Source organism: Macrobrachium rosenbergii, chromosome 44 (genome assembly GCF_040412425.1).
Source record: "Macrobrachium rosenbergii isolate ZJJX-2024 chromosome 44, ASM4041242v1, whole genome shotgun sequence".
NCBI classification, from domain to species: domain Eukaryota; kingdom Metazoa; phylum Arthropoda; class Malacostraca; order Decapoda; family Palaemonidae; genus Macrobrachium; species Macrobrachium rosenbergii.
Genome location: NC_089784.1, coordinates 643,910 through 667,965, shown reverse-complemented (window position 1 = coordinate 667,965; position 24,056 = coordinate 643,910). Strand labels below are relative to the sequence as shown.

The following is a 24,056-nucleotide window of genomic DNA, read 5'->3' as shown; positions in this document are numbered from 1 at the left end:
TTCCCAGCATTTCAGTGCAACACATTTTATGTGTTTAGAGTATAATTGTTGATAAATGTTAGATAACAAAGATCAATGTGAGTAAGAAGAAAAGGCTTCCTGTTGACATTTTATCAGAGCAGAACCATTTATGGTATAGATGACAAATTAAGATAACACGTAAGATAAAGTGAACAATGCTAATTTGTATGTTGGAAATTATCTTTGTATGCACGGCAAAACCAGATAACAGATTCCCAGTACATATTGTGCACTTGTGTGTATACAATTAAGCAACTGAGGATGAGTTCCCTTGTTGTAATACATGGTGAGGCTAAATCTTTGCACATGCTGGACTCAAAACAGGTCATTCTGTACAGCATTAGATTGTTTTTGTCATGTTCTCCGGGAGAGCAATGAGGACTGCTTCCTTATACTCTGGATATGTTGTACATTAGTAATTATCCTTTTCAGCTTGGATGAACATTCGTGAAACTAGGTAATATAGGAGTTTGAATTGAGATTGTTTTATATAATTTTAACTATTTGCATACTGTTTGATTTGCTAAGGCATTGAGGTATCTTGCCCAACCTGATTCCATTTAAAGAATGAATTAGATTAACAAAGTTGAAAACTTTCCGTAACTCGTGTAGATCCGTCATACATACATGGGGTGCTAAGTACAAATTTGCTAAGTACAGATATCGTCTAATACTCTATGTATATTTTCTTTACTAAGGGTTGTAAGGTTTTCTGAATAGTAGATTTGGAAAGCTGTTCGGTAGATTTTGATGCAGGTGACGTGTACCTCTTCAGACTATATCTATCTATCCCACACTCACAGAAAGAAATGAAGATTAATCAGTAAATATGCATGATGATGAAACATGGAAGAAATTCTCACTCAATAAAATGCTTTTAAAAAGAGTGTTCTAATCAGAATGTATTTAGTGTCTTTGTTTAATCTTTATTAATTCAATGACTGTTACCTAAAATTCATGTAGCTATTAGTTTCGAGCCCTCAGCCCACTTGGCAGTTGAGAAAAAATAATAGAAAACAGGGTCCTTGGTTTATTGGGCTGTCTCATTCCCATTTACCCTCCCTCTAGAGGTAAGGAGAGTGTGACTGTTGTTTATACCCCAGTTACGATTTATCTAACAGATCAGAGGCTTACATCTCCTTCCTTTGCCACCTCTTAGCCAGGAATTTAGACCAGGTGTGCAGAACCTCCAGTTGGTTCATGACTTTATTTCCTCCCACCAAAAGTGACTCTATCCTTACGGCATGACGCAGATTTGTTCCACATATGAACAAATGACAAATTTTTAATTCATTTTGTATTTTTCATAGCTAACAAACCTGCGGTCTTAACGTAGTCTGCCCACTTCAGGCCACCCCTCATTCTTGTCACCTGGGCTGGAAGAAACTGGATGTATCACGCCATCATGGGTGAGAGAAGGTCGAGTGATGCCTCCTCTCTCACCCCTTTGGCCAAATCGTGTTGCCACCAAATCCTAGTACTACAATTTTAGATGTTTTTTACCAGCTTCCAGCCGGCACTAGAAGAATTTATCCTTACGTTAAGACCGCAGGTTTGTTAGTTATGAAATATAGAAATTAATTGAAAATTTGTCATTCTGTGGCAAGACATCACTATTCTTGCTTTACTTAAAGGCAAATCTTGTTATAATGGTACCTCCAGACACGGTATACTTTTTGAGGTCCATTGTCCCTGATGTCAATCCTCGACAAGAGGTAGAGGCTGCCCATGGGATTACCTGCATCAGGCAAGGGTCACTCACTGTTTTACTTTTAAACAATTGTGTTTTCTATGAATGGGGTTTACCTACCTTTGCTTAGTACTCAATATCCCACCATCTTTGTCAATGTGGTAGTCAGCTATATGAATGTTTAGTAAGATTTTTAGAAGTAAAATCAGTTATTTCTATACTTACTAACATTTGTAGTACCCAGACAACCCACAGTGCAGCCGGAAGAAAACTAAGGCACAGAGAACAATCACTCTTTCCTTACCTACTAAAAGCAGGGTAAATGGGAAGCTGAAATAGACCAATAAACCAGGAATAACCCCTCTTTTATTTTCTCTGAGCTGCCGAATAAACCAGCAGCTCAAAACATAGCCGTTTGAATTTTAGGTAATTATAGAAATAACCAATTTTGATGTGGAAATTGGTATAATTAGTATTCAGGACTTGGTTTTTGGGTATGACTTGAATGTTTTCTCAGATACAGTCTGTACTGTGTATAACTAGGTCTCAGGTATTTATCACTATAGATTATTTTTGTTCTTTATCTTTAGTAACTAAGCGTGAACCTTTTACTCAGCAGTGTGTTGACCAAGATTAAATGGTTTTATTTTTATTAGGAATTAATTGTTTCAACTATGTAAAGAAAATCCTTTTGGACTTATGTAGTGATTAAGTGGAGAAATAAAATCTACAGTATACTTCTTGTAGTGTAATATAATTGTCCAGTATACTTCTTTTAGTGTAATATAATTGTCATATATTCAAAGTATAACTGGTAGCTAGTTATGATTAAAAATGAACAATTTTGGGCTTAAAAACAATACAGAATACTCAAAAGCCTATTGTGGATTTTATTTCTTTTCATCTAATTAACATACACCAATCTTACAGTAAATTGCAGCTCTTTATCAGTACTTCTTAGCTGAAAGTGTATTAGTTTACAAATTAGAATGTGCTGTTTCAGATTTTTCAAAACCAATTTGATATTGTTACATAGAAATATGTGAATAATTTTTGTTTTTGTAAATTATTGGCTATGTATTTTTGTAATGGTTAAATAGTTAATCATTAGCAGGGGGTTTAGCTTTTATTGAGTAAAAGGCTTTGCACATAGCTCTCCTGATTTGATCTCTTTTCATAATTGTGGTCGGTAAAGTATAAGTGTTGTGCCTTGTAATTCATTTCATGGTTACTTTAAAGAATTACAGTTAGCTGTTTATTCGACTGTTGCCAAGAATTGTTTCTAGTGTTATTGATGTGGGTTTGTACATACCTCATATTTTATGTGTGATTTTATCTGCTACTGAAAAGGAAGGTAAGCTTTGCATATTTAAAGGAAGATTACGTGTATACCTACGGTTGGCTACTGAAGAATTTCATATTTGGGATACGTCCAATATTCTTAGGAACAAACGCCACCAGATTCAAGGATTAACATTCAATGTGTCTTTGTAATAATAAGTAGGAGTCATGTCCATTTTCTTCATCAAGTCTTAACAATGAATCCAATCCAAAGACAAATTTGAGGGACATTGTCATCATTATTATTTGCTGGACCTCTGAATAAAAAGAAATTTAGCACTCATGGATTTGTTAGGATGGTATGTTCCTAAAATAATGGATTATTTCATTGTTAAGAATCTTGATTATAGTACAGTGTCTGGATTTACATCTTGGACAGATTTTCTTCTAGTGTTAGTCATGCTGAAACTTTGAGCACTCAAGAAATGAGTAATGTAACCTGAACCTACCTCTAGTTTCTTATCAGGCCTAGCTGTGGGAAAGTATCCTTTAAGTGGGTTTGCTATGTGTAAGATGTGAGTTATGCTTGTTTTCCAGTTCTTGCATTGGGTATTTTTCATTGAATTGAGATTGCCAGAAGTTAGATTACTATGTGATATCTGACTCTGTGGAAGTTTGACATAATAATTGCTGAGATACTGAATGCAGAGCAAAATTTGCCTTACATAATTATTTTTCCAACAGTTCTTATGTAAAGCCAGTCACCATAAGTATCTTCTTGTATTCTAGAAGTTTTTATTGAATATTTTGATCATTGTTAAAAGATATTCTTGCTTTTAGTAGCTCATTTTCAGTAGGTAGGCATCTGTTGGTATTTTAATTTCCTTCTTGTATTATTTTTTGTGTTCAACAGTGCATGGCCACAGATAGCTTGTGGTGTCTGGAGGTAAGGCCCTTACCTTTTTAGCCCACCAGTTTACCAACCAGTGGACCTACGTGAGTTACTGTAGAAGAGACTCTCTAGCCTTGGCAGGCAACTCTCTGTAGGAGAAGGACACTCCAAAATCAAACCCATGGTGGAAGGGACCCTTTAGTTTTGGTAGATGGCCCTTCTAAGAGCATACAGACCTTGTTCTCCAATCTTGGACTGTGTCTTAGCCATTGTACCATGGGTTTGAGTTCCCTTGCTTGAGGGTGCAATCAAGCATTTTTCATCATTTTTTTATTCACTTTCTGGTTTTTGAGACGGCAAAAGTTGCTTGTTGGATTATCAGGAAAGTGCCTTCTTCTCTACCTAAGCTTTTCTCTCATGATTTCCCTCCCACAGTTGTGGCAAACTTGACGTGTTTCTTATTTGCTTTACAAGGTATGTCAGCTCCATTTTGTCAACCAGTTGCTTCTGGTGATGTTTTCAGTGACTTATGGTAAAGTTTATGTATGCTTTCAGTGAAATTTTTCTAATAACATAAATACAGTGCTCCCCCATTTTTATGCGGGGATAGGTTCCAGAGCCTACCACGTAAATGCAAAAATCCCCTCTAAAAGGGTTTATAACAGGCCTATAACTGCCAAATACCTTGTACCCCTTAAACTAAAATGCTTATGACACCTACTTTAACATTTCACTGCTTAATTTGATATTTCAAACAAAAATATACAGGCAGTCCCCAGTTATCAGCAGGGGTTTCGTTCCGACGGCGTAACAATAAGTGAAAATCGCCGATAACTGCAGATTTTTGGTGCTTTTTCAACGATTTTGGGTTATCGGCGCTGATAAGGGGAAATCGGTGCATGTTGGTGCTGAAAATCTCTGATTTTCGTTGCTAGACAAGCACAGAAAAACCGGATCACCGATAACCAAGCCCGTCGATAACTGGGGACTGCCTGTACTTCAAATTACCATACTAAAACAATTTAAAATCATTTCTCATACCAGTAAATCCTCAGTCACGCAAGTTCCTTTGAATGTATTTACAGAGGAGGTATTGCTGTTCAAGCCACTTTGTTTGGGCTTGTGTGCAGCACCTCTATAAGTATTCACAGGGAATATTTTGCCAGTAGGTGGATGGTGTCGATTTTTAGGAGCAAGAATACTTTTCTACTGAGTCACAGGTCCAAGTTGGCCAACTCTGTCGATAGTATTCCAAAGGCCAAGGATCTTTTACTTCACGTGGCCCAGTCTCTGTGCATTATGATTTTCAGTCGACCAGAGAGAAACTGTTATTGAAATTTTTGTAATAAGTTTTTAATACATTAGTTAACATAGCCACCAACACCCAAGCTATACTTAATAAGAGCATAACCAACTTGTATGTAACTCGTAATTTCAATTAGCTTACTGTTGTCACATACAGCAGGTCTTGCTGTGAGCTGTTCATTATTTTTCACATGTAAATTGGCAATTTGTGTGTATTACTAAAGCAATTGCAATGTATCCCTTCATTTAGACTAACACTTAACGTAATCTGCATCCGATTCGTACAAAAGGAACTCAAGCTTTAATAACTTTGATATGAGCCCTTGACTCATTCACAAAGCACCTAGCATTGTACTCAGCTGGTAGCTTTTCTCATGGTAGAATATTGTACTTCCTTTCATCGGCAGATAAAATCACATGTAAAGTATTGGTTTGTGTTTTGAGAAACATCGTAATCATATTTAGAAATCAAATAGACAAGTGCCCCACGTATGCAGCCTTTGAGGAGAACACACTATATTTTCTCACTTATTGCACTCCCTCATTCTCATGTGATAGATTGGTATGGCTGGTGTTAGATATGTTAAGAATTTATTTGCTCTCTACTTTTGTTTTGGATGACTTTTTGTCAATAGATGAAAGATACATACACCAAATATGAACTGAGTGTTTGCTATATTAATTCTTATTAATGAATATGTAGGTACTGGAGAAAAATGGTGCAAAGTTTTTTATCAGAAAGATATAAGGAATTTTTAAATTTTTGGTCTGAATTAGTAAAGTATGTTAAGTGTATGTGGTTGTAAATTAAGATGATAGCTTAAATCATTAATTGTTTAAGTGTAGATGTGTGCTGTATGACTAAATAAATCATTAGCTCTAGGCTTATATTAAACTTTTCAGATGACATGAAAAGCTTATTATATAATAAAGGAATAAAGTGTGAGAGTGAAAAGCAATTTTATGCTGGTCAGACATTTCAAGGAATGGGATACAGTATTGAAAGCTTATAACTTTGTATTTATCTTTAGTATTGGTAGGACATTGGGAATAGTAATACTCTTTACGGAAAGGGAAGTAGGTGTTTGATGTAAGCTCAGGTGTTTCATGCTTCATTTATTTTTTTGTAATTCTGCTTCTTTGCAAATGTAGATTAACCCTTACAGGACAGGCTAAATGTATATAAATAAGCACACCCCCAGACGTTTGCCAATTTAAGACAATACACGTCAATGGAAGGAGGAAGATATTCAAATGCAGGTGGTGCAAGAAAAAAATCCTAAAAAATTTTCCGTACCTTCCACAGGAAGTTGAAAGTGAATATTTCCAACCCTGTGCTGGGCCTCTTTTCCAAGGCACTCGTAAAAATATGCTAATTTTGCATCGTTATAGTTTTTCTAATAATTTATTCTGTTTTATTTTGTGAAATTATAACTACAGCTCACACAGTATCGTAATAGATAAGAACTAAAATCAGTAACAAATTCTGAATATATTTATTGTAAAATATTTACAAGATTTACTGAGATGGGGAGACGCACTACCTTATAGTGAGGTATACATGTTTTTTCTAACATTTCTTTGTGCATTCCTTTGCAAAATTACAATTATAGAAGAACTACTAAAAGATAAGAACTAAAACTACTAAAAGAGAAGAACTAAAACCAATAGCAGTCCCGGGGTATATTCATGAGCAAATAAATAAAAAGACATCCTGGAGCTACAGAGAGGCAGTACATCCCCCATGAAATCTCAAGGCACACAGCTCTACCTCGAGTCCCATACTGTTGACATAAGTCATGTATGGCCCATTGAAGTGATATGAACATTTTTCCCACTAAATTCATCCAAACCGTATGGCGTACAATATTAATACTCATAAAGAGTTAGCCTGGCGTTCGCTCAAAACCTGTAATAGTTCCTCATATGATCGTGCCCGTCCAGTAAGGGTTAAGCAGTGCACTGGAGTGTAAACATTTCTGTCTGACTTAATTCAGCTTTCATTTCCAGTTTTTTAAGGGTAGGTTACTATGATATACTTAATGATAATAGCTTAATTAGTGGTGGGAAGAATAATCAGGATATTCACAAGAATTAAGTTAGTGTTTGTTTTCCCTGAATTGTAACCTCTAATCATTTTAGGTTTTTTAACTAATTGGATATGTTGTTGTTGTTCCTGCATCTAACAAAAACCTCGTTATAGATTGTGGCATGATTAACGCCGTTTGTGTATCCAGGAATATTAAATTCAGCGAGCTATGAAAAGTAGGTTATGCAGCTTAATTTTTTAAAGGTAACCAGTAGCATTTGGACTGAAATGAATGCCACTACCGTTATATGCAAGTAAGGAAGAAGCATTAATGTAATTTATGTTTGTCCAGCCTGTTTAATTAGAGCTTTCCTTTTTGTTTTGAAAAACCCCTGGAAAATAGGTGGCTGGGTACATCCAGGAGAATATGCATCATCTGGTTGGTATTTTGCAAATTTTGTGTACTTGTAGAACAATACTTTTGAATGCTGTAGCTTTGCATTAGCTGAGCTTTTCATGTTTTGCATGAAGAACTATTTTGCATGAATGAGGGACATCTCTGGATCCCTGCCGTAGTTGTACTCAAAGGTTGTGACGCCTCATTCACACTGAAATGGGTAGAATTGTATGATCTGTTAGAGTATATTTTAGTGAAGGACTCAGGGTATTTAACAAGTTATTTTCTTACAGAGCTAATTATCTTATGTTTACGTTGAGCTGCATTGGCTGATTGACTTCCATTTTTATTTTTCAAGTTGATTATTGTTGAATGTAAATCAGTTTGTTGTTCCTGCTAATGTACTGCCTCCTGATATAGAGCTGATATTTACTCTTTGATAATACAATGTTACTTATGTTTATTTTTTTAGCTGCAGTTTTGATTTAACCAAGTTTGTTTTAAGATAGTAGACACTCATTGCTTTTGTTTGCAAGCAGTGTTACGCAAAGCCAGCCAATATTTGGAAGTTAGTCACGTTCATGATGTGTGAGAATATATTTTATTTGCAATGCAATACAAATACAAATAATTGCTTACTGTCTTGTTAAGAATTTTAAAACTGGAAAAATTGTGCAACAAGTTTTACGTTTTTGTATATAATTTGTATAAATGGTTTTTATTCACAGTACTGGTCATTTTTTATTTTGAGAGACGACTGAATTATGTACAAGTGTTAATAAACAAAAAGTTGACCAAGAGTCCATCTTACCCTTGATCAACTTTTTCTTCATTATGGTGAGAGTTGGGAATTATTTTATATTTCTAAAGAACCAAGGTGTAAAGAATTGGGAATTAATCTTATTAGTGATAGAAAAAGATGAACAGTAGAAAATTTACTGCTTTTAAACATTAAGACCACATAGACTAGTTAGATTTTTGTAAGATTTTCCTTGGGCTGTGTCTGTTGCGTTGACAACTTCTTTACTAACTAGTATGATTTTATTGTAGGATGACAAGATGAAGTATTTTTAATAATCTTTTTTGTTTTTGGATAATCAGTCTATGTTACATAGTAAATTCTCAGAAAAATTTACAAAATGTATTGAGTGTAATCCATGCAAACTAAAGAAGATTGAAATGTATGATATGTCAGTTTAAAATCCTAAAAATATCTCCTAGTGTTTGGTATCCAAAGGTAAAAAATAGCATCCTAGGTGGCAGCCGGTAAAATACCATGAAAACATTATTAAATCAGTATTTAAACCAATACTTTTAGGAAAATTCAAAGATTTAACTTTAAAATCTCATAAAGATTTTTGGAGACTACTAATATGCAGAATTATTTCCTGTGGAAAATGCCGATTCATGTATTAGAATTGAGAATATTAAATGTTAGAATATTTTAGAAAAAGCCTAAAATTGTGGGCTATTGCACCTAGCAGGAGAAAAGGTAGATAATTAGAATTGACTGTCTATGCAGTAGGTAGGAAGATCTGATTATATAGGATGATTAAAATTATATGGAATTTAATACGGCATGCATAACGAGGTAATGCAAGACACTGTGATAAATAAATACCAAGATCTTGAACAATTTAATTGTTTTAACAGAATAGATTGGAAAGGAGACCGTCTTTTAAACATGTATAGAAATAATTATTGAATCAGTTGAGTTTGATGTGTAGTAAGTATTTTTAATCTCCATAATCAGTATTTTTCTTCCGCTACTTTGGTCTGCAAGTAACAGCCCCATATTCATTTCATCATGGGGAAAGTACTTCAAAAATTCCTTTAAGAATAGTAAGAAATGCCTGGTGTAAAAATTGTAGTTAAATTCTTCAAGCCAGGTCAGAGGTGTAGGTCATGAGGAAATCCCAAGGTAGTGGTTTTTGTAGAGCAAATAGATGTTTCTCTCAAGTTCTGCAAAGTATTGTAACATCAGACTTGCTGAGGAGACTGATCGGTTGAGGTCTTCCTTCATTTATGCTGGTGTTCTCTGCAAGTGCCTGGCTTTTGTCCGGCTGTGGGACTCATGCCTGATGTTATTACTGTATATCATTTTCACTGCTTCTAGGGGAGTACCTCTTAGGCTTGCTGCTTGGTTTCTCATTTAGATGCAGGGTCTTGCTTGGTCAGAGGGTTACTTGAAATGTTGTTAGGGCGCCATTTGTCGGCGGGAAGGAGATACATTTCCTGGACTTTCAAAACCTGCGGTTGTCTTGAGTCAGGGAAATTGCTGATTACTGTATCTTGATGTTGATTATGACATCATGGATGGTAATGGTGTGTATATTTCTTGTATGATTAGTGATGGCCTCATCTTGTACATGGCAGGTGACCTTTGAAGGCTACTTTGTTGTCATCCCAGTGTAGAAGCCAGAGCATCCACTGACATGGCATTTGTACTGGTAGACGACGATGTTCCTTTTGAGAGGACCTGTGAAGCAAGGACAGGGTTATTCCTTAGGGTTAAATCCTTTGTTCTGCTGTTTTGGTTGTAGATCGCCAAATTAATTTGTGCTGATAGCTAGTTGGGGATATATTGTCAGTAACAATATTCCTTAGGACAATCTCATCCTCCTGGTATTTTCTGTGCATTCAGCCTTTATAGTAGAGGTTGATGGTATCCCCCCTGTTTATAGGTTGCTGTTGTTTACTATGATAACATTGGTTTAGTGATCAAATCTCTCTCTAAATTTCTGTATCCAAGTCTCAAGACTTAACAAGACCTGGTTCAATTGTTTGTGGGTGTCTTGCCATGACGAGTAGAGAGAGAGAGAACGGGGTCTCCTGGTGAAGTTTTTAATCGTGGCATTTTTATAACAGGTAATGCACTTATTTTGGCCTTTTAGGCAGAGCTCAAGGTTGTTTGGTTTACTATATATGGTGGTATATTAAATACTTCATCTGTTTGAGTAACCAACACGTCCAGGAAGGAGGAGGTAACCATTGTCAAAGATTTCAGTTGTGCAATGTAGGCTGCTACATTCTTTGAATGTGTTGCGAAGCTGCACCGTTTCTTGACTATCATTGGCCGTAACAAACGCATAGCATACCTCGTGTATATATGGGGCTTCCGCTTATAAGAGAAGGCATTCCGTGATATTACCCACATTAAAATTTGTGAAAAGAAGACTGCAGATTTGTCTTATGGCTACACCATCTTTCTGGATCTACATCTGGCCTTGATGAGGAGTGAACAGGCCTTAGTTGGTACAGATTTTGAGATTGTAGCACTGGTTTGTCCAGCAATTTAAGATGAAATTCAAGATCTGATGACCAAACAGGGGAAGAGTATTCAGAACAGGGCAGAATACAAGGGTAAAATAATTTCCTCAGGGTGGACAGGTCTTCAGGAATCTTGAAACACTTATCATTATACTGTACCGCATTTTTGTTCCGTTGAAGAAATGTACTGGATATTTTTCTCAACAGTAAATGTGCTGTCAAGATTGACATACAGTATAGAATGTCAGTTGAGTTTGTTTGAAGTTACAGAAACAGTGTCTGGGTGAGCAGGATCCAAAGGCCTAGAGCTATTAACATTTGTCTGACTGTCTCTGTCAGTCCATCCACAACTCTCTATGCCAAGCTTACTTTGCCATAGCAATTTCTCGTGTGTGATTAGATGAATTTCAGTTAAACTGGCTGTGAGCTTGCTCAAGACTTATATTGGTGTTGTCTTCTGCATTTCATCAATGGAAATGCTCACAGGGAGGTATGGGCCCAGTAGGAAACAAGTATTGTTAAAGCATTACTTTCGTGGGCCATCCTTTCGTATTTGTAAATTGATTCACTCGTGTGATCATACTAATTTGGTTGCTTCACCACAAATCCATTACTTCAATATAGCGTATTTCTGCATCAGTCACAAATCCCAAACGTGTAAGTTCAATTGCAGAAGAAAAGGATGATGAGCTGGTGCAGGTAGGTTGGTGATGAAACAAATTTTAAAAACAATTCAATTTTTCTAATATATGCCATGGCTTAACGATGGCTTTGTAACATTACATAAAGAGTGACCCATTCAACCATCAGAGGCCTAAGGACAGGTGCATATGCCAGTCTAATTGCGGCACCTGGTCCTTTTAATTTTCTTCAACAAATGGATTGGTATATTTGGGATTTGTATGCAGTGCACAAATAGTGTATGTCAAAGTAATGGGTGTGTACTGAAAAGAATATATTTTTACAAATCTTTTTGAAGTTGAATGTCTTTTTATATTTTTACAAATCTTTTTGAAGTTGAATGTCTTTTTCTGCCTTAAGTTTAATAAACAATATTTGTTTTATTCTTGAATATGCTGCCTCCTCTATGGAGAGAAGTACAGAAACACTGTAGTACACAGTTAAAGCATTGAGACTGAAAAAAATAAGAATGACTTCTTAAGTGGCAGAAACCTTATTTTCAATTTTGTGCTCTTTAGCTGATTTTGCTCAACATAGTTTTGAGTATTTGCAGTTGGTAGGGCTTAAATCTTATTCATTTGTTATTTAACATTTCTTATGGAAATTCAGAGAAAATCTGTCATAAGTTTTATTTTGTTAAGAATAGAGAAAGCATTACTGTAATTTTTTTTTTGTGTATTCACCAGTAAGTGATTACTTTGTCATTTATCATCCTTTTAACCCTACATTGGTACAGAGTTTGGCTAGATAAGTTGCTAGCTAGCATTGTAGCTGCCAGAGCCCCTAGTCTTTCCGTAACTTGAATACTTGGTGGTAAAAGTAGCACTGTATGTTAGCTGGAACAGCAAAATGAGATAATTCTTCAGTTAAGATCTTAAAACAAGTTCACTTTTTTTCCTGATTTTTACCAAGACAGTAACTGTGTATTTGATGTTTGAGCCAGAAGTGAATTTATAGATTTATTTACTTTTTAACTTTTTGCAAAGGCTGCATGCTCTATAGTTTTTGTAGCCTCTGAAATGTCAGTTGGTGCACTAGCTGATAATGATAAGTATTTTTTGTTGACCTTGTCAAAATTTATTTGGAAGCTCTTTTTCCAGCAGTATTATTTATTATTTATTTTGCATGGCTTCTTACTCATACTAGTTGTTACATTCTTGCTCCTCCTGTGCTCTGGTTCCATGATATACGTCATGCCATTTCCTCTGCCGCGCACATCTGGCCATTACACCTCCCCGATGTTTGAAATATGCACGTGACTCCTCTCCCCCCCCTGGGTGTACGGTTGCACATCACTGGCCTTTGGTGCTGTGTACACAACAGACAGTGGGAGTGAGGAAGGTGGGGGCTCTCCCCCATACTCGGGTATGATTTGTGTGCTTCATTGCTTTGTAGTCCTAAGTTGATGGCATAGGTCAAGGAAAGCAATCTCTCTCTGATGCATATGATGGTTTTAAAGTTCCATTTTGAAGACAACTGTAATTTTGTTCACTAGATATTTAATGGCAGTAATTTGATATTTTCTTTTAAAATTAACATAATTCTTAATAGAACTTGAAGAGCTCATGTAGAACTTATTAACTGATATGGTTTAGTATTGTAAAATGTTGGAAATATTGGACCGACGTGAAATTGCTGTTTTGTACCTATTGTCATCAGTGGCTAGTTATTATTAAAAGTGTTGGCCTTGTTTAGCACCCTTTTTTTCATGCATGCTTTTTTTTTTTTTTTTTTTTGGTAGACAAGATCAATTTATTTTGTGTAGAGGTTTTTCTGTCTCCCCTACTAGAGTAAATGTGTCCATGTAACTATTAACAGTTATACTAAGAAAATTTATCAAGACTAAAATTTTTGTTGCTAATGTAATTTTCCTTCTTATTGTCTTAAAGCATTTCTGGAGATTCTGTCTGTTTACTCTGATTAAAATGAGTAAAATTAGATATAACAGTATTGCTGCCATTATTATAGGTTCTTACTCTGCTATGTATCTTACTCGAAAATGAATTATCACTTAACATTGTACTATTATAACACAAATATAGACCCAGATATTTTACTGGCAATTTTTTTTTTTTTATCAATTTAAGCTATCAGTGTTGGTGACCTATGTAGAAAAGATGTCCTGGAGTGCAAATTACTGCTTCACTCCCCTTCCAATTGTCACTTCCAGTTGTCCTTTTAGTGGCTGTCTCCACACCAAGCAAATATGCTTCTGGTTTGAGTGGTGGATGTCAGATTTTGTATTACAGGCAGCCCTGGGTTACCGCTGTCTCAACCTACGACGTTCCATACTTACGGTGCTTTTTCAAATACATTCATCAAAAACTCGGTTCTGGGTTATGATTGATGTTCCAAAGTTACGGCGTCGTAACTAGGACTATGGTACCATAAGCACCGGATTACGGCGCTGTAACAAGGTGAGAAAACCGGTTTGGGGAGCTGTGGCCACCGGAAGGGTTCACTATAAGGAGGGGAGAAAACTGGTTTGTTACCAGAGCAAAGCTTAAAAACATGTTTCTTTCCCCAGGCTTACTTAAGTCTCTCGCCCTCTCTCTCGTTTTTAAAAATTTTTCTTACAATTTTCCGGGACTGCCGGTATTTACATCTTATTCCATTTATCATTGATGCAGTTGCTCATTGAGTGATTACTGTGCTGGTGCCTTACCTAGTGGTGGATGTCAGATTTTGTAATTTATACATCCTACTCCATTCGTCATTGATGTGATTGATCATTTAGTGCTTGTTTGTATCTTACCTTTTGTTTTTTATGATGATTCATTTCTCATCATATTAACCTGATTTTGTTAATAGCCCATACGCCGGTGTCTTTGCCTTCCAAACACACTTGTTTGTTGTTGTAATACTTTGTTATGGTGCAGTCTAGGTATTTTTTTAGAGATAATCCAAGAAAGTGTGCTTCGGATAGAGGAAGATCGTATGATAAGGTTTCGTGTCCTCAAGTTGATGTATTTTTAATTTACTTTTGTTTATTTTTTTTGCATGAGAAAACTCAACTAAAAATTATGGAGACACTTATTAGTAAAGGATTTTCAGGCATTGTCCTCCCAAGTCTGCAGAATCCTTAGTGCTTGCTATTGATCCCAACTATTCAACCCATACTGCAGCTATTGTTTCCAGTTCATAAGTTACCTATCTACTTCCTTTCTTGAGGAAAGGAACAGAAATTTTCAAGCATTAATGGCAGCCAGCGCTCTAAAAAGTGCTCGTGTCATGTGTTTGAGTGGATATCATGTCATTAACGTTTTCCATTTCCTAATTTCAAGGTAGAATCTCCTTTTGCTAGAGATGTATCATTAAGTGCCTGCTTGTCTTAGTACTACACAGCTTCATTTAAAGCTCCTTTACAAACCATTATAAGGAAGCCATTCAAAGAGTGATGATTTCAGTGCATTTTGGAAGCACTTCTTGACTTTGAGTGCTTAAGAGGGCTGTTTTCTTAGCCTATCAGTGCTATATTGTTTCAAGTGTTTGCAGTCTATTTGGCTATACAAGCATGCATACAAGATCAGAGCCTGTGAATGCGATTTCCTTCATGAGAATGCTTCCGCTTCTCATCAAGGTTTGAAAGTTGACACTCCAAGAAAGGTTACTGCCCTCGGGATAAAACACTTAGCCTGCATTATCTTTAAGCACTATCATATTATTTAAGTCTTTGAAGCAAGGTGGGCACTGCTTTTTCATGACTAGTATAAATTTTTATATGCAGTTAAATTATTCACTCAAGATATGCCACCAAGTTTACAATACCTCCTCAGTCATCATGTGTAAGGACTAGATTGTTATAGCTTTTGTAGTCCTTTAAGATCGTCATTCTAGACTAAAGTTATACCAGCAGCATGACAAAGTACTTTCATTGCCTCAAAAAATTATTTGAGATGAAATGGTGGATTGTAGTAGAAACAACTGCTTTACTATAATAGTCTAGTTTTCACCTACTTTTGTTAATTTTTTAAAGAAGTATTCATTAGATCTTGCAGTAAAGATGGAAAAATTGTAATTCCTTATTAATATTTTTTTTAGGAAAAACCAATCTTAATTTATTATATACAGTTCTGGCATTTGCATTCTGTATTGAAATAAACATGAAACTTGTTTGATACCAAAGCCAACTCTCACTTCTTCAAAGAACTTTTATTATTTTGATCAGGTCTGTAGCTTGAGAAAAGTTTACAAACACGTATGATACTGTATAGTTATAGTTAAAGCCATTACCTAATCAAACCATCATCCTCCTTTGATATTACCTGAATTTTTTATATTGTCCCATTACCAGCAAAATAGTGCCTTGAACCTAATAAATGTTAAGTACCTGAACCAATAGAAGTACCATATTTCCTGATGTTGAAGACACTATTTTTTTCTTAGAGACTAAGTTACGTTTTTGATAGACCTATCCTGTTACCTGAGGAAGGTTATTTTTGCTAGATAGGAATTAAAACCCCAAACTTTTCTTACCACTGAATGAAGTGTATAAATTAAACTTAGTTTAAATAGTAAATAAACAAAAATATTATAAAATACAAAACTATATGTGGTTACAAAGATTCATACCCTTGTTAGTAGACTCAGTAGACAAGTCAATGGAAGACTAGTAACTTCGATATTGTATATTAATTTTATTGGTAACCCTAATTGTAAGGGAACATTAGTGGGCAAAAATAAAATTACAGTATGTTAAAAGGGTCTACCAGTACAGTTTAGCAAGACTATTGTAATCAAATGCTCTAACAACGTTTGTTTTGTTTGTGCTGTGATGATTCTGTGATGCAATGCATCATGTTCGTGAGGTGTTTGTACGAAGAGTAACTGCAAAAAAATATTTTTCCATGTTTCTAATATTTCTGTGTAAGTTACCTGGTAATCTGTTCAAGTTTTATCAGTTTGCTGGTCTCTCAGCCTCAGAAAAGTATAGTAATATTAAAATTAATAAACTTGAAAAAATAAAAAAATATTTTTAAATAATACATGAACTGAGAAAACAATAATAATCAATGTGCTGTACCAGCTAAAGCCACAGTACCTCAGGGTGTTAAGACAGACAAATGCACATGGCTCAGAAAACGTTGAAACTGTCTAATGTGTGCAGCACACCAAGCAAAACAAAACCATCAACTTAGGGAAGTGTTGCCAGTATGAATACTCTGCATACTGTTAATATAGTGTGTTTATTCTTAAACTCATATGCAGTCGACCCCGATATTTGAGGGGGGATGTGTACCCCCCCTCCCTGCGAATAGCTAAAATCGGCGAATACTTTACACCCCTCATAAAACGCTTACAACTGCCTATTTTGATAGTTTAAACACCAAAAAACCCCTCTAAAAATACATATACCTGACTAGTTTAATATTTTTATTACAAAAAGTGCATTTAGTCATGAAAATATGAAAATACAGTAATTTGTGAATAATTCTCTATGAAAAGTATTGCGAATAGTCAAATTTTCCATGAGTAATGTGTATATACATTCCACAGAAAAATCCACGAATAGGTGAAGTCCCGAACCGCGAATGGGGGGGGTCCACTGTATAAATATTATTTATGATTATTATTATTTTTGGACTTTATTTTAATGATTTTTTTCAAAATTTGAGGCATCTTCACGATCAGAGCATCTTCAACATTGGGAAATATGGTAAATAGGCTCAGGGACATATTGTAATAAAAAATTAGCAGAGAAGAAATATTGTATCTCTCTCTCTCTCTCTCTCTCTCTCTCTCTCTCTCTCTCTCTCTCTCTCTCTCTCTCTCTCTCTCTCTCTCTCTCTCTCTCTCTCTCTCTCTCTCTCTCATAATATTTTAATTATATTACCAAGGCATTTATTATTACTATATGGAGTGATTTACTACAACTCCTGTAGTACAGGTTTTCATGTGGGAACAATATGAAATGCATCTTCTGAATGGGCCAGTTCATTGAGTCCAATATGCAATATTCAAATATTGCCAAGTTGATTCATTAAATTGCTTTACCTTGTGGAATCAACCACAAGCTCTGTGCTATAATTTGTCAGCATTATCATACTGACAAAAGAATGGCATTGGTTTTAAGAAACCAAATGCCTGTGGCTAATTAGAGTAACATTTGATTCCATGTTATCTTACGAGGTGCAGTCATATGTTTTATGAATGAAAATTTGAAAATTCAACAACAATAGTATAAGCTTACTATGAAAGTTTAAAGTTTGTATGGAAGTTGGCTCCAGTTTTTAAGATCAAAGCTAATGAGTGTTTTTTTTTTCATGTAAATAATTAGTATTTTAAGTTAGTCTAGAATTTCATGGGGAAAGGAATGTTTGATTAACCTTTACAGAAATGCTGTATTCTTTTTTATTTGCTTTTGCCATTATAGAGTAAGAGATAATTGCATTAACCAAAGCATGGCAGCTATTTTGTTTTTTTGTTTGTTTTATGTGTGTACTAACCAGAGTGATTTCCTCCTATGCAATATCTGCATCTCCCTCCCCAATCAACATACAAAAACAAACCCAACAACAACTTTCCTGCCTGCACACTAAATGGCCCATTCGTGGACTGGGGTATTCTCATCATCAGTTACTGACAACTTCTTTGGTAAGAGTTTTTTCACATCAGTTTATTTTTAAAGAAGCTCATTTCAGAATAGTGTTTTGTGTTCGTAACATTGTTTAAACGTACGGGTAAACTTCAAAGATCCATGCGTCACAGAATTCTGGTTTTTCTTAAATAGAAGCAAAGTGAAACGAACAGAAAAGTTTAGAATGAGGAAAAGCTATTGTAAGGAGCGAAACTCAACAACAGTATCTAACAATTTAGTAGATTTAAGTATTTTGTTCAGAATATTATGAATTTGTGCTAAAATAAAAAATATCAAGTAAGGACACTAAAGTACTGTGTCAGCCTGTTCAGAAAATATGAGAGAAAGGGAAGAGGAAAGATATGTAGAAAAGTGATGTGTTTCTATGAAAACAGTTTTCTCTGTATGTGGAACCAGATCGTAAATGTATTTGGAAAACCTTTTTTTAATTTTATATTTTTTATTATTGATACACTACATTTAGAGAGAAGCAGCAATCTTGTTTTACCTTTAGATTCTCTCTCTCTCTCTCTTAAACAAAATTTGTCATCATTAATTTTGAATAAAGTCTACAACTTCATATTAACTTGATTATTATTAAATACTATTTGAAGATAATCAATATAAGATTGTATTAGGTCTTATGAATATAGGCCACAGGCTAACCTATTACAATATAAAATTGTGCAAATCTTCCCCCGAGAGAGCCCTGATCTTTGAATTTTTACTTGTACTTTATATCAATGGCAACAGTTGAAATTCAAATGCACACATCGAAGTACTGTGTTGTTGCATATATTACTTTTGTAGAACATTAGTCCGTGTTTAATGAATCAACAGTGAAACCCAGAGTTTCAAAATTTTTGGTTTAAGAAAGTATGAAAGCATTATTAGCAGTTTTTAATGCTCTGTATGTATGATTTTATTTAAAGTGTGTCAGTGATGCATTGTATTCATTTTTAGTTTTCAGTGAAGAATAACATAACAGTTACAGTACTCTTTTTCTATAAGTAGTGCATCTTCTTGCCAATAGGATGTCATAAATTTTTTCCTTCTGTGTAATCACATGGAGTGGTTAAGTCTTCTCGTTTTGATACATATACCAATTACCCCTTAGTATTATTGCAGCATTTGAATTTCTTCAGGTTGCCCTTCTTATGTCATTTATTAATCTAAATCATTTGGTAAATGTCTGTCCAATTGTGTCGTCCTTTGTTGGGTTAAGGGTACATTGTATATATAGTACTTAAACTTTTTATATTAATACAAAGGTTATAACAGATTTTTTGAGTTACCACTGCACATAGAAAATGGTTAATTTTCTTATTAAGGCCACCTTTCTCCAGTGAATATTTTTTCTTAAATTATGTTGCACAGTTTCTTTATTCATACGTTACTGTATTAGGAAATGCTTTTGGCAGAACATTTACATATACATTTGTAGACATAAATGTTGAAGGAAACTTGTGTGTAGTTGCTATGGTTAGGCACACGATGGTATAAGTGCAGCATGACATAATTTATGTCTTATCATTTTGAATGAGCATGTAACAATTTATAAAATTTAGAGTAGCTTTAGATTTACTTAGGCATCTTTATAAGTATAGCCGCTGAATTCTTTCTTGAATACGCGCTGTTAATTTCAGACATTGATTTATTTTGCACTGCAAATAACTTTGTTTTGCTCTCACTTCATTGGTAAGAATGAAATACTGAGATGTGTTGAGGAATTTTGCAAATTAAAAAAAAAAATTAGAATGATAATGAGAAAAATGTTTGTGTTCAGTATGAAAGGTTCATTGCAAATATCATGCCCTTATTAAGTGTGGTATTTGGCAATTACCGGTAATTTTATCAGTTGGTAGGACCAGGAAAAAAGTTCTCAGACACCTGTGATTAATAGGTACTTTGTGCACTGAAATGTTTTAAGTATGGGATATCTCTAAGATTTGGATTAAGACAGTATGTTTTGGTCCTGGCTGTTTCTTGATGGTGATTTTTTTGAGAGAGAGATTTTCTGAACAAAGGATTAATATGGTAGAGAACATTGATTTAGAAGTGGAATTTTTTAATATACAGTATATCCATGAACTGAAAATTCATGAAATACTGGAAAGCTCAACAAATAGCTTTTTGTATCAGTTTAGTTAGTCTGTCATCCACATACAGACAAGTCTCCAGGTATATATATATATATATATATATATATATATCGGCCTACAACACTCTCCAAGTACGCTTTTCAAATACATTTATCAGAAACTTATATCCTGGATTACAACGCATGTTCCAGGTTTATGACGCTGACAACTCCGATCTGACAGAAGAAATATGGCTCCAGAATGGCAGAATGGTCAAATTTTGGAGGTTTTTTTTGTTGAAAACTCAATATAAATGCAGGATACATTTTTTCGAGACACCTAAAGGATTAAAAGTAAGGTGTTCTTATGATTTTTGACGGTATTTGGGATGGCGCTAGTCGGAAGTAATATGCATCCAAAACTGCAAAATGGTAATATTTGGAGTTTTTTAATGAAAAACTCAATAAAAATCTAGGATTCGTTGTTTTCAAGACATCCAGAGGATTAAAAGTAAGGTTTTCTTAGGATTCTTGACAGTATTTCAGACGCCACCAATCCGAATGGAAGAAATATGCATCCAAACTGGCAGAATGGTCAGTATTTGGAGGGGTTTTTTATGAAAAACTCAATAATAAAAATGCAGGATTCATTGTTTTCAAGACACCCAAATGATTAAAAGTAAGGTTTTCTTACGATTCTCGACGGTAATATTTTGGATGACTCGGTCCAACGCATATGACGGAAGAAAATTCACATTCACGGATTTTTTCATAGAGCAATATTCACTAATTACTTGATTTTTATTGTATTTTCATGACTAAATAAATATTTTATGATAAAAACAGATTTACTAATTTTCAAATATTAATATTTACTGTGTTCACATTAATAGTGTTTGAAAATCAGTTAACCATTTTTTAACATAAAAATTGTATTTAGTCACGAAAATAACGTGAAAATACAGTAGTTAGTGAATATTTCTCAACGAAAAATCCGCAAATTACCAAATTTTTTGCGAATAATTCGGCGATAAGTTCCACAGAAAAATCCACGTATAGGTGAAGCCGCAGATCCTGAACCGCAAATAGGCAGGGGTCAACTGTACACAAGGTATAATACATTTGGAACCATAAAATTTTGGGACTAGCCTAGGCCTAGAATCGGTAGCATATGATTACTTCCCTGCAGAAATCAACCAGAGACAAGTGAAGTCCTTGTAAACAAAGAAAGTGTTACTGCATTACAGTTGTAGTTTTACTTTTCTTTGAACTCTTCGTTATTACCGTATTTTGTTTCAGTAATTCTGTAAATATGACTTTCAGTAATAGAACAATTATTGTAACATTAAAAAAATGTGGTAATTAGAACATAAGTGAAACATAGGGAGCCCAAAAAAAAAAAAGGTTACACGACTCAAAGTCCCAAAACTCTTGACTGTCATTGGAACTAGAAGACAATTGGTTGGAATTATCAGTTGTCAACCATCAACTGCCACTTATTGAGCATAATGAAGACCAGTTAAGTACTGCTATTGGTATTAAAAGAATAATGAAATAAGGTATGCATGTTATTTGGTACTAAACAATACAGGGTGTTGGTTAGACTAGATGAATAGCAGTTAAATGTTTAACTTCAGTCTTCGCTAGTTGGGATTAGAGCTTTCTGTAGTTGTGAAAAACACAGACATAAACAAAGGATGTTGTAATTAAGCACACAGGTTTTCTCTCTCTTTTAATTATTGGTGTTATCAATGATTTGCAGGTTAGTATATACTGTACCAATATTTTATTTTATAGACTTACAAATTTATAATCCTATGCTAACTTAACCTTGAAATGAGAATTTACAGCCAACATATGCTAACTTAACCTTGAAATGAGAATTTACGGCCAACTAGTCCTGAGTCTAACATAAACTATTGTAGTGTTTTGATTCCAAAAATAACCTGGGCTTACATAAACTTATCCTATCCTGGACAATATATGCCAGAATCTTGACTCAAACATTATTTGGGGTTAGGCGAAAATCATGATTTTTGGGATAACAAAAGGGGGTTTGAACATTACACGAGTACTTTATATACATATATACAGTATGTATGTATGTGTGTGAGGAAGTAATACTGAATTAGGCAAGTTGTGTTTTCTCTGAAGGTGACCTTAGGTGCTGATGCTATTTTAGTCTGTGCATATCAAGAAAACACTTTTTGCTGTACCTTTCTTAGAAACACAAGTGAATGTGGAAAAGTATTGTTATATATTTACCAGAAAATGTATATTGCAGTGCTGTTAATGTTCTGATTTTCATTTATATATCACAGTCGAAAGAGCAAAATGATACGCATAATTACCTCAAAGCCAGTTTAGATGCGTTGTACTTTTCAGTGTTTAGAGACTGTTTTGGAAGAGGTCTATGTAAAAACATTTTTGTGCGGAATTGCTAGCGTAAGGAGTCGAAGATATTTATTTTTGAGAGATCACAGTACGCCACAATTGCTAGAAGAATCTGAAAGCTTTATTTTTATGGCAAAACTGTTGGGTTTTGATAAATGACATGTTTCACTAAAATAGACAACTAGCAAAATAATTGAATTATAGACAGTTTCATTTAGATTACCTTTCATGTATTTCTTTTTATTATTCGAGGAGGAGGAGACAAGATTGGACAGATATGCAATGTTAAAGATATATTAGCTTGAACATTATAATAGTTGCATCACAATGTTCATTAGCTTTGTTTCATCTTTGAACATTATGATGGTCGCACAAACAAAACTAGTTGTGCCCTCGATTCATTGCATATTCTTTCTTCTTCATTAGGAATGGGCAAGGAAGTTGAAAACCTCATCTCAGAAAATAATGAACTGTTAGCTACAAAGTAAGTATTTTTCCTGTTTTTATTACATTTAGAATGAAAAGTTCGTTTGAGAAGTTTTATCCTCTTCTAATTAGAAATTGTGGGTTTTGATTTTTCATTTAATGTTGACTTTTCATGAGTTCTATCATTTTTTGCTAGACCAACTAACTATCTTTGTTGTTTTTTGCAGGATCACTGGTAGAATCTAATTGTACACTTTTTTTTTTTTGGTAAAAGGAAAGATTAGATAATGTATGCATTGTTTTATAAAATAGGTTGGTGGCAACATACAAATAGCTTAATCAGTCAAGCATTTCTTGTTCATGTAGATTTACTGATTATAAGTTGACAGAATTGTTTATTTGGGTATGGAAGAAGATCTCATATCATCTTTGTATGTGACTGGAAACGATAATATCTGCCTTATTGTGTTCTTCTTTTTCTCCTACCATAGAAAGTCAGTGTCATTACCCTTTGACTTTGCACAACCTGTTTTTTGCAGTAACGAAGCTCTTGCCTAGTACATAACCATGCAGTGATTCAATCTTTTTCCAAAAGTTACCATTACAGTTTATGTTCTTGAAAGTTACTGTGAAGTAAACTTAAGGTTAGACACAACCTGAATGATAAAAAATGCTTGAGTCAGTTTTCCAGCATTGCCCTTATTTATCTATAAGGGATAAACTTAAAGTGCCTTGCACATGCGTAAGCTTTCAAGATATTGAAGTCCTCACGCCTCTTTTCCCCCTTAACTTCTTTTTGTGCAGGAGCCATATTAATTAATACTGATAAGATTCCAGCCGAGATTTATGGTTCATCATGGTGTTATAAATTGAAATGTATTTGCTGTCCTCCATTAAACTAAATATATGACAGTTTGCTATATAGTGTATTTTCAGAGAAAGATACTTTCCATGTTAAATTTAAAGTCAGAAACCAGTTGTAGCTGTAAAACTATGAATATTGTGGTAAATGA

At 34.5% G+C, this 24,056-nt stretch overlaps 1 protein-coding gene across 50 annotated transcripts in view; it reads left to right on the top strand.

Moving 5' to 3' along the window:
• Positions 1–24,056, top strand: part of syd (JNK-interacting protein syd) — a 121,038-nt gene that overhangs the window by 28,134 nt on the left and 68,848 nt on the right. For 31 of the 50 annotated variants that reach the window (XM_067087536.1, XM_067087550.1, XM_067087538.1 and 28 more), the window contains exons 9-12: positions 7,622–7,657; positions 12,890–12,931; positions 18,143–18,160; positions 23,044–23,101. In XM_067087536.1, the coding sequence (XP_066943637.1) occupies positions 7,622–7,657; positions 12,890–12,931; positions 18,143–18,160; positions 23,044–23,101 (154 nt within the window). The remainder of the gene's footprint in view (positions 1–7,621; positions 7,658–12,889; positions 12,932–18,142; positions 18,161–23,043; positions 23,102–24,056) is intronic. The other 19 variants (XM_067087573.1, XM_067087584.1, XM_067087579.1 and 16 more) reach the window with 7 other exon arrangements.